General features: G+C 46.3%; 1 protein-coding gene across 1 annotated transcript in view; it reads right to left on the bottom strand.

Moving 5' to 3' along the window:
* Positions 1–17110, bottom strand: part of RFTN1 (raftlin, lipid raft linker 1) — a 182934-nt gene that overhangs the window by 150050 nt on the left and 15774 nt on the right. Inside the window, exon 2 of the mRNA XM_054595029.1 lies at positions 15883–16035. Coding sequence (XP_054451004.1) covers positions 15883–16027 — 145 coding nt within the window. The 5' untranslated portion in view covers positions 16028–16035. The remainder of the gene's footprint in view (positions 1–15882; positions 16036–17110) is intronic.

Below are 17110 nucleotides of genomic sequence, written 5' to 3'. Positions count from 1 at the left end.
AAAATTGCCCTTGGCCAAATGGGAGCCACGTGGTCTGGGAATTTAAGAGGCTTGAGTCACAAAAGCTACTAATACGGCCCCTTTTTTTATATTCGCTGTGGTAGGAAATGGATTGTGTCCATTCAAACCCATTTCCACCTCATTCAAGCCAGTCTTCCTGAGAGAGAGAGAGAGGCTGGAAGCCGTAAGCTACATTTCCCTTTTCCACATGAGGAAACTGAGGCACAGAGAAGTTAAGTGACTTTCCCAAGGTCACACAGCTAATAAGGGGCAGGGCCAGAATTCAAAGTCTGGCTCAAGGGCCTGTGCTTTCCACCGCTCCACAACACTGCCTCTCACAGAGAAGCAAGACGTTTAACGGAAACCACCTTTATTAGTTATCTACTGTTATTTAATGAATTGCCCCCAAACTCAGCAGCTAAAAACAACACCCATTTAACACCTCACAGTTTCTGAGTCAGGTATCCAGGTACAACTTAGCTGGGAGTCGCTGGCTCAAGGCCCCTCCCGAGGTGGCATCAGGGCCACAAGGATCTCAAGGCTCCGCAGAGGGAGGACCTCCTTCCAAGCTCGTGCCCGTGGCTGCTGGCAAAACTCGGGTCCCCAAGGGCTGCTGGGAAGGGGCCCAGTTCTGCATTGGCTGTTAGCAAAAGGCCTCCCGAAGTTCCTTGCCACGCGGGTCCCTCCACTGGGCAGTGCACACATGCCAGCTGGCTTCCCTCGCAGGGAACAAGCAACACCGACTCCAAGCTGGAAGCCACCACCTTCAGTCACTTAACCTTGGAGGTGACATCCCATTGCCCATGCCATACCTGACTCACTAGAAGCAAGTCACTAGGTCCTCCCACACACAAGGGTGTGAGCACCAGGGGCAGAGATCATCGGGGGCCACCTGGGAGGGTGCCTCCCGTGCTGCTCAACAGCACATGACTAGGAAGCAGAAGTTGGGTTTAAAATTGTTTTAGCCTCCATTAATGTGGCTCCCAAATCCAAGCTCGGTCTGGAGCGCCAACACTCCTCCCAGTGTGGAGAACAAACCCTGGGTGGGCTCACCTCTCTGGAGCATTGGAGACTGTCTGAAGCCCCCTCTGATGCGTCACTTTATTGGGAAGAAAAGAAAGGGTCTCAAGAGGAAAGATACGTTTCCTTACACTTGAATCATTTCGGTCAAATCCACCTGTATGACATCCCCAGTAAGAATCCCCTGCATAAAGATAAGGAAAGGTTTTGGGTTTAATTTCGTTTCCAGGTTGGCAGGAAACAATGGTGCGAAAAGGAGCAGTCGGGCCACCAGTTTTGGGGATAAAGCAAGGAAACCCGGAAAACCCTAGAGACCCTTCTCCCTGCCCCTAGTCATGTTTCTGGCATCATCTCAGGCCAGGCTGTTGGGAGAAGCGGCAGTAACTTCATTCACAAGCCTCACCTCACCCGAGCCAGAGAGACCATTTCTCTCCGAGAAAGCCAGAAGGGACTGAAAGCCTGGGAGCACATGCCCCGGCCAGCCTGCGCGCGTCCATTACATCCCCAAAAGCTCAGCCTGTGGGCGGGAGCAACCCAGATGAGTCCCTCACCCTCAGGAAGCTGGTCTGAGGGAGGCCCTAACCCAAGGGATTTCCCAAGCTGCAGTGTGGTGGTCCCAGGGATCAGATTTGGTCTAGGGTTTCCAGGGCTTTCCTCTGCCCACCAAACAGCATACAAACCTCCAGCCACGCAGGGCCTGCTAGGTCAAAGATAAATCATGGGAAGTTGAGGCAGGTGCTTTTCCAAGATAAAACACAGACCTTATGAAGACTGTAACCACACTGGACTGGTTTCCAGATACATGAAAAGAGGCATGAGGCTAGGACATTAAAAACATAGAATTGAACGGGATGGTTTAGCCACTGATTCCTGCATTGAGAGACCTCGCCTTCTTGTTCACCTTTGCATGCCCAGCTGCAGCCTGAAAAGGCGCAGGTATTCAATAAATATCCAATGAATTAATTTTGTTGTATATTCTGACAGACAAGACTGCTTTCTCCATTAAGGAAATACACTGCCCCAACTACACCAATTCCCTTAGGGATATATTACCAATCTTGCATCAAAAGCAACACTCATTCCGTATGGCGCTTACCAAACACCTCTGAATTTACACCTGGGATGCCCAACTGAAATAATCCCCTTCCTCTTTAAGAGGGCCCCAGAAGGCTGTCAAACTAACATATCCTCCTCCTATAAAGTCACATGTACGCACCTGAAAAGCATGTTTATGCAACGGGATGGGGGGGGGGTAATCCCAGCTGCTGCTACATGTAGCAAGTACTCATGGCTTACATACTTTTTATTTGTCAGGAGATCTGAAACGCAGAACTGAGGAGATGACTTTCTAGCCTTAATGACAGTGACATGCGTCTTGAAGCCAGAATCACTGACCTTTCCACACCAAGAATTGCTTTGGAAAATATTTTATAGGTAAAATTCAACAGGCTTCATTTCTTCTGAAGCACTGGAGAGATGGGGCCAAAATATTGGATAAGGCCTCTTCATAAAAATTCTTTGAAGCAGTATCGCTAATAACAATAATTAGTAGGGTGCATAGAACATTAGCTTGTTTCTGTTCCGTTTTAACCAAATTAGAGAAAAATTATTACCGCTACCACAGCGCTTTTGTGAATCCCTGCAGAAAAAAAAAAATAACTTGGTTTTGCTTTGACAGATAACAGTCATCATCAAGGAACGTTGTTTTACTGAAGGCAGACTTGCGTCTCTAAAATTTATTCCTTACACACACACACACGTGTGCACACACACACTTGTGCGCGCACACATGTACACCCACACACACACACCTGAGCCCACTGTCATAAAAGACTGAGTGTTGTTTCTTAAACTGGATTTGGAGTAGCTGGAAAAAAGGCAAGATGACTTTTTATATTAAGAAAGGAACGCAAAGAATGCCTTCCTTCCTCTTAAATCTAATCTTATTACCTCCATTAGTGAACATTTAACAATAACACGCACACTAATAGCAGACTTAGTTGCATTATCAAAAGCAACAACAATACAGGAGATGTATATATCAGCTTTGCTCAGAAAAGCTTAAAGCATTTTCACACATATTATCTCATTTATCTTTAAAAATCCCTGCCAACTCTGTAAAAGGGTATTTATCTGCAGTAAGACGTTTTAAGGGAACTGATTTCCTTACCACTGGCATCTTCTGTTTAAAAACAGGGTCTGTTTTTAGTACATGTCCCAACCAGAACCTCAGCTTAAAACTCATGCCACTGACTTCCTTTCATGAGTCTTTAAAAAAAAAATGCAACCAACTCTTAGCAATTACAGAAACTAACAACAAAAGTGAAACATGGGTAGGAAATTAAATCAATTCACTGTGCTCAAACAATCAGTGGCCCAAACTGAAATTAAATAAATACATACACACACATTCTCTATGAAAACTCTGCAATACAATTTATTAATGAATAGTGAAATGAAACAGAAGCTGAAAGTGGGTCAGGAGAAACTATTTACTCTAATAGTCTGGAAATTATATTAGAAGAACAGATGGTAGCATCACAGAAGTCAGTGCTACCTAGAGGAGCAAGGAGCAATTTTCTAGGAAAGAAAAATATTTTCCTACCCTAGAGCACACACTATTTTCAGCCAAGGAGGTGTCTATATTCAGCACAGGGTAAACTCTGAGCTTGGCGCACCGATAACACAGGGAGTAAGTGGCAGCCATCCACACGCACCCAAGTGCAGACTGGGTCTTCCCAATCTGAGATAGAGGTCAAACAGCCCTATTTTAAAACTAGCAACAAATGGAAGCCAACACTATACTCCACTGGTCACTGGCCAACCTTCGTGACCTTGGCAAATAAGGAATGTGGTTCCCAAGAGGTGATAGGCAGCGTGATCTTAACATAGTTTCTAAGCCTCAGGCCCCAAGGGCCTGGACAGCAGCGACATGCACAGGCCACATGGAGACGGAAGACCCAAGTTCAAGCGGAGGCCCGGCAAGGCGGGCCCGCCTGTGACCGAGCCTCCCCATCTACACGATAAGACTGAAAAACCACGTCTGGAGTTGTAAGGATCACTTGAGCTAAAGCATATGAAGTTGCACGGCAACCCATACAGCATAAAGCTCAGTTGCTATTTTCATGCCCACCACCTATAATTCACGACACATACAGGTAAGTTCTCCCTAAAGCAGGGCTCTATTGAAAGGAAGGCCAACACAGCTGGGGTCTTCGAATGACAGCTCAGACCCCACCAAACCTCAAAGTTGTACCTGACAGACCTGTGGTACAGCAAACGTTGCCCGGGAGCAAAGGATTTGGAGAAGGCAAGTCTCTCGGTTCTAATTCTAGCCCCATGACCTACTTGCTGTGGGACGCTGGGCATGCTGGGTAACCTCTCTGAGCCTCATCTCCCCATCTGTAAAACCAGGATCCTGTGAGGATGAATTTACACTAATCATGGCGTGTGGCTCATTAGCTGTTGCTACTGATACCATGTGAAGATTTCATCATCATCATCACCCAACCCCATTGCACATCACCCGTTGTCACCTGCAGGGATTCTCAGCAAGCCAAGGACAGCACAGGAGCAGAACAGCCTCTCTGTTGAAAGTAAGGGCTGCAGCTGGAGGATCCTCCCTGAGGGATGAGCTTACAGTCAACCCACTAACAGACCTGGGGCACCCTCTGCCTTACGCTATAACCCCATGGGCTACTTTGGGTCTTCCTTTCACCCATCCACCTCCCCTCCTTCACGGCCCCTGACATTTTGCTTTAAGACTGGTTTGTTTGTTTCACCTGAAAAAAAAAATGCCATCAACATCAGTGACTTTGTGTTCAATTCTGCTGAAGAGCTGCAAATATTATAGATGCATTTGTTACGTTCTAAAGCTGCAGGTATCGTATTTTGAGAGAGGTGATAAATACCTCATTAAGGATGGCAAAACAAACACTTCAGGGCACTTGAGGCTCCATCTAAAGGAACCCCATGGTCAAACCCACTTTAAACCAACAATTTTCCTGTAATTCAAATAACCACCTCATCCCCCCGTTCTTTTCCACAGCTTCCTATGTGGGGCGTCCCTGTAAGGGGGAGCCCACACCCAAAGGCACCTGCAGCCATGTGGTACCTCGGCCAACTCCCTGATACAGCACCGACTACAGCTCAGTCCATTAATGCTGTTCTAGGGGGCCAACCCTGTGTTCTTTCTATGGGGCCTCGTCAGGCTGGCAGGGGCAATGCAAATCAACAGAGAAGGAGTGCAGGGAACAGAGGTGGTGGAGACCGAATGAAGGCAAAAATCTCCCCAAAAGGAGCAAAGGCTAGTCCACATGATTGTCAGAGCCAAGCACAGCCGGCAGACCGGCTTCTAAGTGGAGTGGTCAGGGACAGTGTCATAAGTGGAGTGGTCAGGGACAGTGTCATAAGCCATGTTACTGAAAATGAGGTCTGCCTAGATGTGGGGATGTATGACCACGTGTGCCGGCCAAAGCCATTGTTCTGATGCCCTCGAGCTGAGCTATGCCCTCCTGCCGTGGCCAAGTAGGAAGGGCACAGATATTCAATAACCAAGGCCCCTAGCCAAGAAGGGGCTGTCTGCAGACCCCAGACGACTTGCTACAAACTTCTTGGCCGGCAAAAGCCTGTCCCATGAACCCGCCTCTCATTCCTCTTCCTTCAGTGGAGCCCGGTAACCTCCTCGTCAACACTCACCTCCACGCACGCAGCCTCTCATCCTCACACCCATCCTTTCCGAGTGTGTCCTCCTCTGTCCCCCTCTGCAGTGGCTGATGGTCCCCGAGGGCTGGGCTCTCACAGAAGAGAGCCTGGAGGAAGAGAAGCTTTCCCTGGGCCATGGAGGGGAGGAGGGACCCAGATACACCTTTTGGGGGGCGGGAGGGAAGGGCAGCACAGCACATGGGGACAGCACATGCAAAGGCCGAGGGGAGTGAATGTGTGGTTCCATGTCAGGAACAGCAATAGGTTCCTGGGGTCCCTGCTGGGAGAGTAGGGCAAGGACAGACAGGAGGGAGCCAGCCTGAGAACATTTCAGGCATGTAACATTTTAGGGTGCCCTGGGGGGATGGGGTGTCCACAGGGCACAGCCGAGTTTCAGTTACAATGGAGACAGGGAGCACTCAGATAAGGAGGATGCTTTGGGCTACCAGCAGGAAGTTTTCTGCCCTGGGTTTAACCCAGTGGTTTTCAACGTGGTCTGCTTAACAGCAACAGCAAACAGCAACACTGCCTGGCAACTTGCTGGAAATGCAAAGCTCTAAGCCCCAGCCCAGACCTACAGAATGACAAATTCGAGGGGCAGGGGCCCAGTAATCTGGGTCCTAACAAGCCCACCAAGTGATTCAGATGCTGCTGAAGTCTGAGAACAACTGTTTGTACCAGGGCATCCCAACCTACACAATGTCACACATACTCTCAGCCCACTGGCGAAAGAAACCAGCCTTCAGGATCTGGGGGCGACCTGCAGGAGGTTCACACAACCCCGGGGGCTGATGGGAAACAGAATCTCAGCACATGACCCCCCTGAGGATAACCAGCTGGGGTACCACACTTAGACCAACCACCTGGCCCTTCTCAAATGCGTGCTCACTCGTTCACAGGTATCGCCTGTGGTTTCAAAAAAACTGAGTACCTTCCCCAAGATGGACTTAATTGGTCTGGAGTGCAGCCTGGGCATGAAAATTGTTAAAGCAAAGGTTGAGAATCAGTGTGTCAATCAGTATATTTTTTAAGGAGTATGGTCTGTCCTTCCAAATACATTACAAGCTACTTCAAGGCAGTAAGTAAGGAGTTGGTCATAATATACAATTAGGTGTGAAAGTATTTATTTAATTTATTTTATACTTAAAAAAAAAATCACACCAGCCCCAACCAGTGTGGCTCAGCTGGTTGGCCATCCTCCCACAAACCGAAGGGTGGCTGGTTTGATTCCCAGTCAGGGCACATGCCTGGGTTGCAGGTTCGGTCCCCTGGGACGCATGTGGAAGATCAAGGTTTCTCTCTCACATTGCTGTTTCTTGCCCTCTTTCTCCCTCCCTGCCCCTCTCTCTCAAAAAAAAAAAAAAAAAATCCAACCAGTATCATTTTTTTTTCCTTCTATCTCCACTCAGATAAAAGAAATTTTGCACTCCACCTGGTCTTTGAAGATTCTCAAAGTGCAAATCCTCGGACTGGCAATATCAACATCACCTGGGTACTTGTTATAAATGCAGAGTCTCAGGCCTTGTCCCAGACCTAATGCATCAGAAAGTCTGGGGCTGGAGCCTGGGATTCTGGGTTTCAGAGAGCCCGCCAGGTGATTCTGAACCACCCTCACGTTGGAGAACCACTCCTTCAAGGAAACGATCCGTCCTAAAGGCTAGTAGCCTTTCTCTGGAGGTTAGCATTATTTTGGATGCTATCTTTAAACTTGCTTACCCATCCCCCTTCCGGACCCATGAAATCCACAGTGCCAGGATTTATAACCGGCCATTAGGCACCCACGGTCTTGGCCCCCAAACACTTCAGTCTGGTAATTTTTAGACCTTAATGTAAGTTGTGATCCTTCTTCTTATATTAGCCTTTTTTCCTAGTGGGGAAGAGAGATTAAAAGGACCACTTCCATAGACAATGATTATCAACTGCTTCTGCAGCTGTGTTTAGGGCTACAGTTACCCAGGCTACAAGTTCAATAAAAACTGGACCCTTAAATGATTCGTTGCACAATGTGCATGTTTCGAATAATGAATATCCTCCTCTGTTATTATCATGACCACCCAAAATTGATATACAGAGCTTAAGACTAAAGCGCCTGCAACCAAAATCCAAGTATGAGCCTGGTCAGCACAATGCCGAAGGAAAAAATCCCAAAGGTCAGCTCTTAAAGACCTCCTAGACAGGAAAACCACAAAGATGGGAATTTTAAAAATGTGGCAATGAGAAGTGATCCTAGAAGTTGTAATGCGTGTCATGGGAGAGTTTTACAAGCAAGAATTTGAGAGGAACCAGCCTGGAGAAGACATGCAAGAAAGCATGAGTTACTTTTCAACATTTTCAAGGGGAAGCCCTTCTATTTAGTTCAAACTCACCAGTGTGCAGGAGATTCAGGGACTAGGAGAGCCCCAAGTGAAGGCTCCACTGTTCAGTAAGATGACAGCATGTGCGACAAACATCCAGCCACTGGGAGGCCCAGGACAAGTTACTTTTATAACTTCTCCAAACTCCAGATCTCAAATTATATATCATGGAGGTGACTCCACCTCCATGATATCTGATTGTTGTGAGCTGGTTTAAGATTAATTAATACAACAATGGGTGCTGGATAAATAGTTGCTCTAATTATTACATATTAAAAAAATGAGGCTACTACCTCTCGTACGTTTTCGGAAATGTAGAATGGTATAACTACTTTGGGAAACAGCTGGGCAGTTTCTTACAAAGGTAAACATACGTTTACCAAACAACCCGGCGATTCCGCTCCTGCATATTTACCCAACAGGAATGAAAACATATGTCCCCACAAGGCTTGTTCACAAATGTTCATAGCAGTTTGTTTGATAATAGCCCCAAACTGGAAACAGCCCAAATGTTCAACAGGAGATGATTAAACAAACTGTGGCATAACCAAACAATAGAATATTCCTCAGGAACAAAAAGGAATGGGCTCTCTGATACATGCAACAGCATGGCTGAATCACAAAAGCATCATGTTTTGTTAAAGAAGTGTGACACAGAAGAATCTCTACTGTGTGCTTCATTCCTATGTTCCTCTAAAAGAATCAAAACGAACCTACAGTGACAGGGAGCAGACCCGCAGTTGTCTGGGGCAAAGGCTGGGGGAGACGGAAGGGAATACTTGGGGGTGATGGAAACATTCTGTATCTTCTGTGTGGTGGTTACACAGGAGTTTACACTTATCAAAACTCATGAAACCATACACTTTATATGGGCATATTTTATTGTATATAAGTTATACCTCAATAAAGTTATTTAAACAAACCAGCCAATAGGCCTGACAGGTTGGCACTGAGCTCTCTTTTGTGTTCAGTACAAAAATCCTGGGTGAAGAGAGTTCAAATACTGGTCCCACTTACTACTTACTACCTGTCAAGGTAATTTCTTCAGTCAAAAAAAGAGAGAGAGAGAGAGAAAGATAATACCTTTCCTATGGTTCTCAAGGTTACTTGAATGACTGAGTGACTCTGTTATTTGAAAATGCTTTAAAGCAGAATCAGGGTATTCAGCTATGTGGCTCTCATGCCAGCCAACCAGGTGCCCAGCAAACCCACATCCTCTTCTACTAGCCACTCTCCCTCACTTGCCAATCACACTCTGGGACCACCTCCCAATCTATCTTGACCCCACCCACTTCTCTGGTCCCAACTGCAACTCCCTCGGCTGAGAACACCTTCACCTCTTGCCTGGTGATTGCAATGGCTTCCAAATGGTTTCCTTCCCCCAGTTACCCCTTCCATCCTTCTTTATTCTAAGCCCAGAGCAGGCTTTCCAGAACATGAAATTGATCAAGTCACCTCTCCCACTTTAAAACCTCAATGCTCTTGAGAGAACCTAGACTCCTCCATCCAAGACCTAAGACCTTTAGTCATCTGGCCCCCACTTACTTCTCCCAAAAGCCACACTGAAACCAAACTGAACTGCTGCCAGCTTCCCATACATGCATTTGTCTCTGGGTTCTGGCCCCTCCCATAGGTTTTCCCTTTTATCTGAAAACATCATTTCCTTTCACCCTCACTTTTCTGCCTGGCTAACTCCAAATCCACCTGCAGATCTCAAGCCTTCCTTGACACACACACCTTTCCAAAAAGACTGGGGGCCACCACATCCCCTCTATCATCATCAGTTAAGTGCTGAGTACTACAATCACCTGGTTCTTCATTTTTAAGAGATTTTAAACCAATCTAAACAACTGGACCATTGAATTGTGTCCCTTCAAAATTCAAATGTAAAAGCCCTAACCCTCAATGTGACTGTATATGGAAAGATGAAGTAATTTAAGTTAAAGGAGGTCATAATGGGGAGGGACTCTAATCCAGTAGGATTAATATCCTTATAAGAATAGACATTAGAGAGCTTGCTCCCTGTCTCTCTCAGCCATGTGAGGACACAGCAAGAAGGCAGCCTTCTGCAAGCCAGGAAGAGAGCCCTCCCCAGAAACCAACCACACCGGCCCCCTGATCTCAGACTTTCTGCCTCCAGAAATAAAATGAGAAAATAAATGTCTGTGGTTTAAGCCACCCACTCTGTGATCCTTTGTAATAGCACCCAAGACAACTAGGATAAACCTCCTGTCTGGTTCACCCATATGTTCTTAGGACACAACATCCTGGCCCCAGATCAGCATTCCAAGAATATTTGTGGAATCAATGAACTGATTTCTATGACCCCTAGAGAACCCAAGAGTAAACTTTCATAATAAAAAAACAGTACATTAATCTGAATTAGAGATGCGGATTCAGGCCTAGAACCGAGTTATCCTCCCTTAAAAACAGACTAGAGCAGCCCAAAAGAACATCCCATGGTGATGGAAGAGTTCTCTATCTATGCCATCCAACATGGCAGCCACCAGCCACCTGTGGCTGCTGGGGTCCTCAAGTGTGGCTAGTGTGACAGAGGAACTGAATTTTAAATTTTATTTAATTTTAATTATGACATTTAAATAGCCATATGGCTGGTGGGTCCTAAACTGGACAGAGCAGGACTGGAACATTCAAGCAAAGATGAAGCTCTGGGCACTGGCCTCATTACACAGATCACTCACTGGGCCAACTGTCCTTGGCACCAGGCCCACGTAAAGCAAAAGCGGTTCTCACGGAGCAGACGCAGGTAGCTTCCAAGCGGCATTAGCATGGCCTAGCACAGGGAAACTGCAAAACGCACACATAAAACAGGATAAACGAGGCGCCGTTTTGCAGAAATTGCAATGCTTTACGGGGCTCCATCTGCAATGAAACCCATCAAAGGGCAGGTTCATCCCCTGGTGACCACAGTTAATTGAAAATATAAGACCCAATCAAATCACCCAGAATTGAGATTTTTGGCAGCTTAGGTGCTTCACTATGAGATTCCTGCTGCTCTTTGCCTCTGCCAACCCTACAAGTGAAGTTGCAGGTTCCAATATCATCCACAACAGCACCGAGCTCTAAGCAAGGCACAAACAAAACGGTGTTCCCTCTGAACTTGATATTTTAAAAAGTGCACATGGTCCCCTTCCTGTCTAAGCCACCAGGTGGAATTGGGTCAACAGCCTTTCCCGAACTTATATTTGTTAAAAATCAGGTGAGTATCTTCTCTATGAAAAATAAGTACATCAAGTGCTACTTAAAAATCTCCTATGGCCAACACCATATGGACAGGGAACATTCTTATGTCCCTCTCCATGATAACACAAGTCTCCTAACAAGAATGTTCTGATTGGTGTTAAGGCCTATTTGTCTAGCACCTTGCAGTTTATAAGGCCTAAGAGCTTTGATGCCCAAGAGATCTAGGTTCAAATTCTGCCCGAGTCACTTCCTAGCACTGCACCTTTAGAAAAGTTACTTACCCTCTCTGAGTGTCTGTTTCCTCATCAGCTAAAAAAGGCATGAGGGTACCCATATGCTTCACTGGGTTACTGTGAGAACAAAATGACATAAGAAGCTACACAAAGACAAATGTTCACAGCAATTTAATTCGTAAACACCAAAAAACTGAAAGTGACCCAAATGTTCATCAACAGGTGAACAGGAAAACAAACTGTGCTACATCCATACAGGAGACTACTACTCAGCGATAAAACGGGAATGAGCTACCGACACACCAAGCAACATAAAAGAATCTCAAAGCAAGCTGAATGGAAAAAGCCAGGCCAGACTATTTATAGAAAGGTCTATAAAATAAAATCAGTGGCAGAAGGAGTGACAGAGATCAGATGATTGGTCGTCTGGGACCAAAAAGGTCGGGAAAAAGAAGGGATTACAATGGAGCGTGTGGAAACCTTTGGGGTGAAGGGAAGGGTCTGCATCTCGATGACATGGTGGTTTCACAGGCTTGAAATTCCTGCAGTGCAGCGGGCTTCAATTATACTTCAACAAAACTGAAAAGTTAGGGGAAACATCCGATCAGGGCAGAATACAATGCCCCATCGTAGGACTGAGCACACGGGAGGCTCTCGACAAATACTGGCTCCATTCTGGAACAAGAGCGAATAATCCCACTAGAACTTCTGGAAAAGGACTTGAGAGGCTGCCAGGGAAAGGACTCAGCACACGCAGCATTTCCTCGGAAGGCTTCCTAGAACCCGACCAGGCAGGACACGCTATGCTTAGCTAGAAAGCACGAACGAAAAAGAAGACCAGGAAGGTGAGCCAGGCCGGGCCTCTGCTCTCAAGAAAACAACATTAAGTGTGATATACGATGTAATAAAATGTCATAGGATGATACTGACAAACTATTGGCATACAGAAAAAAGTAATTCTGAGAGGATGGATGTCAAGAAGGAACAGGAGTCTGGTAAGCACTGAGGGGTGGGGCAGGTCCTGGGCTAATTGGGAAGCTGAGAAGGGAGGGTCCTGGGCACAGGGCGGGGGGAAGCAGGCAAGGCCAGGGCCACAGCACATGTTCTCCTGGACATAGTTGGGGAGGGTCTGCAAAGAGCCAGGCCACGCTGCAAAAAGCCCTGAGCGCCAGCAGGAACCTCCACTTCATTCACCCAGGGGAACCAGCCATAGGGCTCAGCATGATCACATTTGTTTTACACAAACACGTCCTATCTAGAAGGCAACTGAGCAATTTGGTGAGAGTTCTGGCATTCATATCTTTCAACTCAGTAATTCCTAAGGAAATAATCAGAAATGTGCACAAATATTTATGTCCGGCATGGCTTATCACAACATTATTTATAACAGCCCAAAGCCCAGAAATAACTCTAATATCCAATAAAAGTGGACTACTAAATAAATTATGGTATGCTGAATGATTAAATCATGTATAGTCCTTAAATCATATTTTTGGAACATACAGGCATGCCTCGCTATAAAACGTTAAGTTGCAAGGAAGCAGGATACAAAAATATACATTGAGTATTCATTCACCGAATATTTATTAATATCTACTATGTGCCAGGCATTGTTTTAAGTACTGAGATACAGCAGAGGATAAAACAGACACAGTCCCTGCACTGCACTCATTAGAAGGGCTTCTACCTCCTAATGAAGGAAAGCAGACAACAAATAAGGAAACAAATAATGATAAGCAAAATATACAGCAAGTAAGATGGTTAAGAAGTGCTGTGGAGAAAATTAAGAGGTGAAAGGGGTAGGGGTTGGAGGATAGACAGAAATTTTGTTTTCTTTTTCATTGCATTTTAAAGAGGAGGGGTGGAGAGAAAGATCGATGTGAGGGAAAAACAGATTAGCTGCTTTCTCACATGCGCCCTGACCAGGGATCGAACCTGCAACGTTTTGGTCTACAGGACAATGCTCCAACCATCTGAAACGCTGGCCAAGGCTAGGCAGAAATTTTAAATGGGTGGTCATGGAACGTTCCACAGAGAAGGGGGATAACAGTTTGAACAAGGGGTATATCCAGGAGGACTTCCAGGCAGAGGGAACAGGCAACGCAAAAGCCCTGAGGGGGCCTAGGGGCTTCCAGAAACATCAAGGCACAGTGTCAGAACATGCAGGACAAATGGCAGGAGCGCGGGGACAGCGGGACGCCGGGTCCCTCAGGGCGCGGGGAGCCACAGCAGGGCTGCGAGTCCTGAGAACCGTAGAAGGACAAGGGCAGATGCAGGGAGACCAGCTGGGGTTTCCTTAAATGTCTTCCTAACATTTTAGAATGGGTATCAGTTCATTTTATAATCAGGAAATAAGGTAACTCCATCAAAGAAAGCACAATGCAGGAAACAGTGTGGGTGCTATGAGTGGAGCACAGAGGGGCAGAGCAGCAGATGAGGAGGTTGGGGGGTAATTCAGATGGCGGGTGATGAAGCACTGGGAAGACGGGGGGGGGGGGTCAACCACAGTTAGTCTCCTTAATAACAAAAGAATACACCGCAGGGGTGGGTGTGTGTGCGTGGGTGTGTGTATACACAGACATATATATATGGAATATATGTGGCGTACTCCTTTTATATATATATATATATATATATATAAATGCAACGTGTTCCTTTTATATATATAACACATATAAATTCTTTACATATGTATGTTATATATATATATAATATATATATATATCCCCATAATCACAGCACCTTGACAATCAATTTTTAACATCTTCATATATTTCCTTTCACTCTTTCTTCCTACACATGCTTTTGGTTTCTTCCCTTAATCATTCTACATACGATACCTAGAATGTTGTGAGCCTTCACATATTCACTGAACAAATAATGGACAACCAGATACTCCAAATAATTTTGTGTTTGGATTTGTTCGTATTCTATTAGCCCTATTGGAAGCGGTTTGGGAAGTAGTTTTAATAGGCTTGGGTGACGTGACAAACGGAAACTGTGGGTGAGGAGAAGGCCTGGTCACAGAGGACTAAGGTGTCAAGTTCGACTGTTTGAGAAGATGGTGGTGACGTTACTCGTCGAAGGCGCCAGCAGAAAGCAATCTGATGAGGTAGTGGCTGCATGCGGTTTGGGGGACGTGGAGGGATGCGCAGAAGGTCCCCGCAGAGACACCCAGCTGTCCCTCTCTGCCGGGGCTCGGGAGGCAGACAGAGCCTCACTCAGCATGGAGGTGGTCACCGAGGAGGAAGAGGAGTGGCAGTAATACCGGTAATCCTACTACGTGCCACACCTTGAGCTTCCCTCTTCTGCTCGTCACGGCGGCCCCGTGAGGTGGATGTTCACGTGCTCACCTGCTAGCTGAGGGCGCTGCAGGCCTAGCCATTCGCCCAGCCACTCCGCAGCAGAGCCAGGGCTCACACCCACCAACACAAGGGCTTGTCCTGCTAATTCGCTTCTCTGTTACCAGAAATTTAAAATAGACTCAAAAGCCCAGGGAGGAAGTGTCTTAAGATGCTTTAGTTTTGTAGCACCTCGTTTTTGCTCACGACTTCCAGGCCCCTCTACACCCACTGCCCCCAAAAGAAGAATATCCCCTTCCTCTTCGGAAAACATACTTTACATGTTTTCCAACTTACAATGATAGTGTATTGAATAGTTCTTTTCATGTGTACACGTCTTCTCTGTCACGAGGTAAGCAGCTCCAGGAAATGTTTTCCCTGGAGCACCAGCCCAATAATCCGCATAGTGAGTGCTCCGCAAACGCTCTCGGATGACACCAGGGCCCCCCGCTTGCCAGTCAGCCCAGTGCCAGTGGGATGCTGGTGGTGGTAGGTGACCCGGAAACCCTCTGGCTCCGGTGAGGCAAAGCCAAGCCCAGATTGAGAAGCGCTCTTAAAAGGCGGTAGAACAGCGGGCAGGTGAATTTGGTTGGGTGGGCAGACCAATGCCCGTAGTAGATAAGGCAGATTTCTGTTTTCCACATGGCCTGGCATAAAAGACGGTCTGCAGACGGGTCGGCCCACGGGCCACATTCAGCCCACTCGCGCACTAGTTGGCTCGCGTACGGTTTTAATTTGTTATTGTTTGAATTAGTTACTATCTTTTAAAATGTGAAGGGATTTCCCATAAAAAATCTGGATTTACGTATGCAGTCCCTTTTTGTTTTTCTGGACAGGCCCACCCCTTTCAGCTTCCCACAGCCCTCCCCACCTGGCCCACGGTCCCATTACGTCCTTGTCAGCCCGCCCCAATCCCCCGCACCGGCCGGGTAGCCTCAGCCGAAGACCCTGCCCAGGGCCGGGCTGCAGTGTGAGGCTGGGTCCCGGCTCGCCGGTCACCAGGAGCACCGAGTGGCCCGTACTCACCAGCACTCAGGGTAGTGAACTCCAGGAAGCGGTATTCATAGGACACATCTATCTTGGTTTCCACCTGAGGCCTCTTCAAAGTTGAATAGATATTTCCAGGCCGTTTGTCATCGCGTTTCTCTAACTTGTTCAATCCGCAACCCATCTCCGCAGCTGCCAGCAAAAAGGGTAAAAAAGGAGTTGGAGGGTAATTATTTTTGAAATTTTGTTTTTAAACGTGATAGTATAAGAGATCTCATAGTTTCCCTGGAGACTACATGAAGGACCTCAGCCTTTATGGTATCTAGAGTATAATTTAGTATATGACCTGCATACCAGATGACTTGTGCTCAGTACCCAGGCTGGCTCCTCTTCTGTTAAGATATCATTACCAGCTATCCTGTGATTTTTTTTTTTAAATGACACCAAAAGTATACCTGCTCTATAGCTTTTTCCCGTGTCTGAGGACAATAATACCTCAGAGAGCCTCAGTTCCACTATGATCTGTACGTGTGATTTAAAAACAGGACCTAAAAAGCCATACGGTACATTACGGTGTCAGCCCGTCCTAAAATAAGAGGAAGGAGCGGGGGAAGGTGTCACCTTCACCACGGCTACTAAAAGAAAATAATAAGTTGTTGTTACAATTTCCAAACTCCAAAGTCCTTTCTATCCTCAACAGCAATTATTTAGACAGGAATTTATATTCATGAAATATCTCTAAAAGGAGAGGGCAGTGTTTTTACGGGCCTTGTTTCAGGTCCCCCTTTTTCCTTTTTTAGACCAAACCACAGGAATAATACCATGCTTCCACACTCTTACAGAGTCATTTTAGACCCAAATAAAAACTGGCTGAACACTAATAGCAGGGCTAGAGAAATTGGAAGCAGAAATCCACGTGTATCAGAGTGAAGATGTGTAGCCCCAGTTTGAAAAGAAAATGGGAAAATGTTAAAATAATGTGAATATGAGGGTAGCTGGGCTTTCAGTCTTCCAGGGGGTGAAAAACAATGAAGGGTCTTTGTTTATTTGGGCAGAGTGACATTCATGAAATGACTTCTTATCCCCTCCCTCGTCCCCAGACTTCAGTGGAAGATATTTTCCTTTTGTGCACCAAGCATGACCAATACCTCCCCTCTCCCGGGGGTGCTGGTGCTGCCATCAGAACATATTTCACAAAAATTTTAACTGGCCAAGAATATCACAAACAGAAACGGGGTAACCACTTCCTTTTAGAGATAAGAATTTC

The sequence above is a fragment of the Pteronotus mesoamericanus genome, unplaced genomic scaffold, assembly GCF_021234165.1.
Source record: "Pteronotus mesoamericanus isolate MK-2021 breed Mesoamerican mustached bat unplaced genomic scaffold, CSHL_Meso_final scaffold_54, whole genome shotgun sequence".
Taxonomy (NCBI): Eukaryota; Metazoa; Chordata; class Mammalia; order Chiroptera; family Mormoopidae; genus Pteronotus; species Pteronotus mesoamericanus.
Note: the sequence above shows the minus strand (reverse complement) of the source record. Positions and strands in the feature narration are given on the sequence as shown.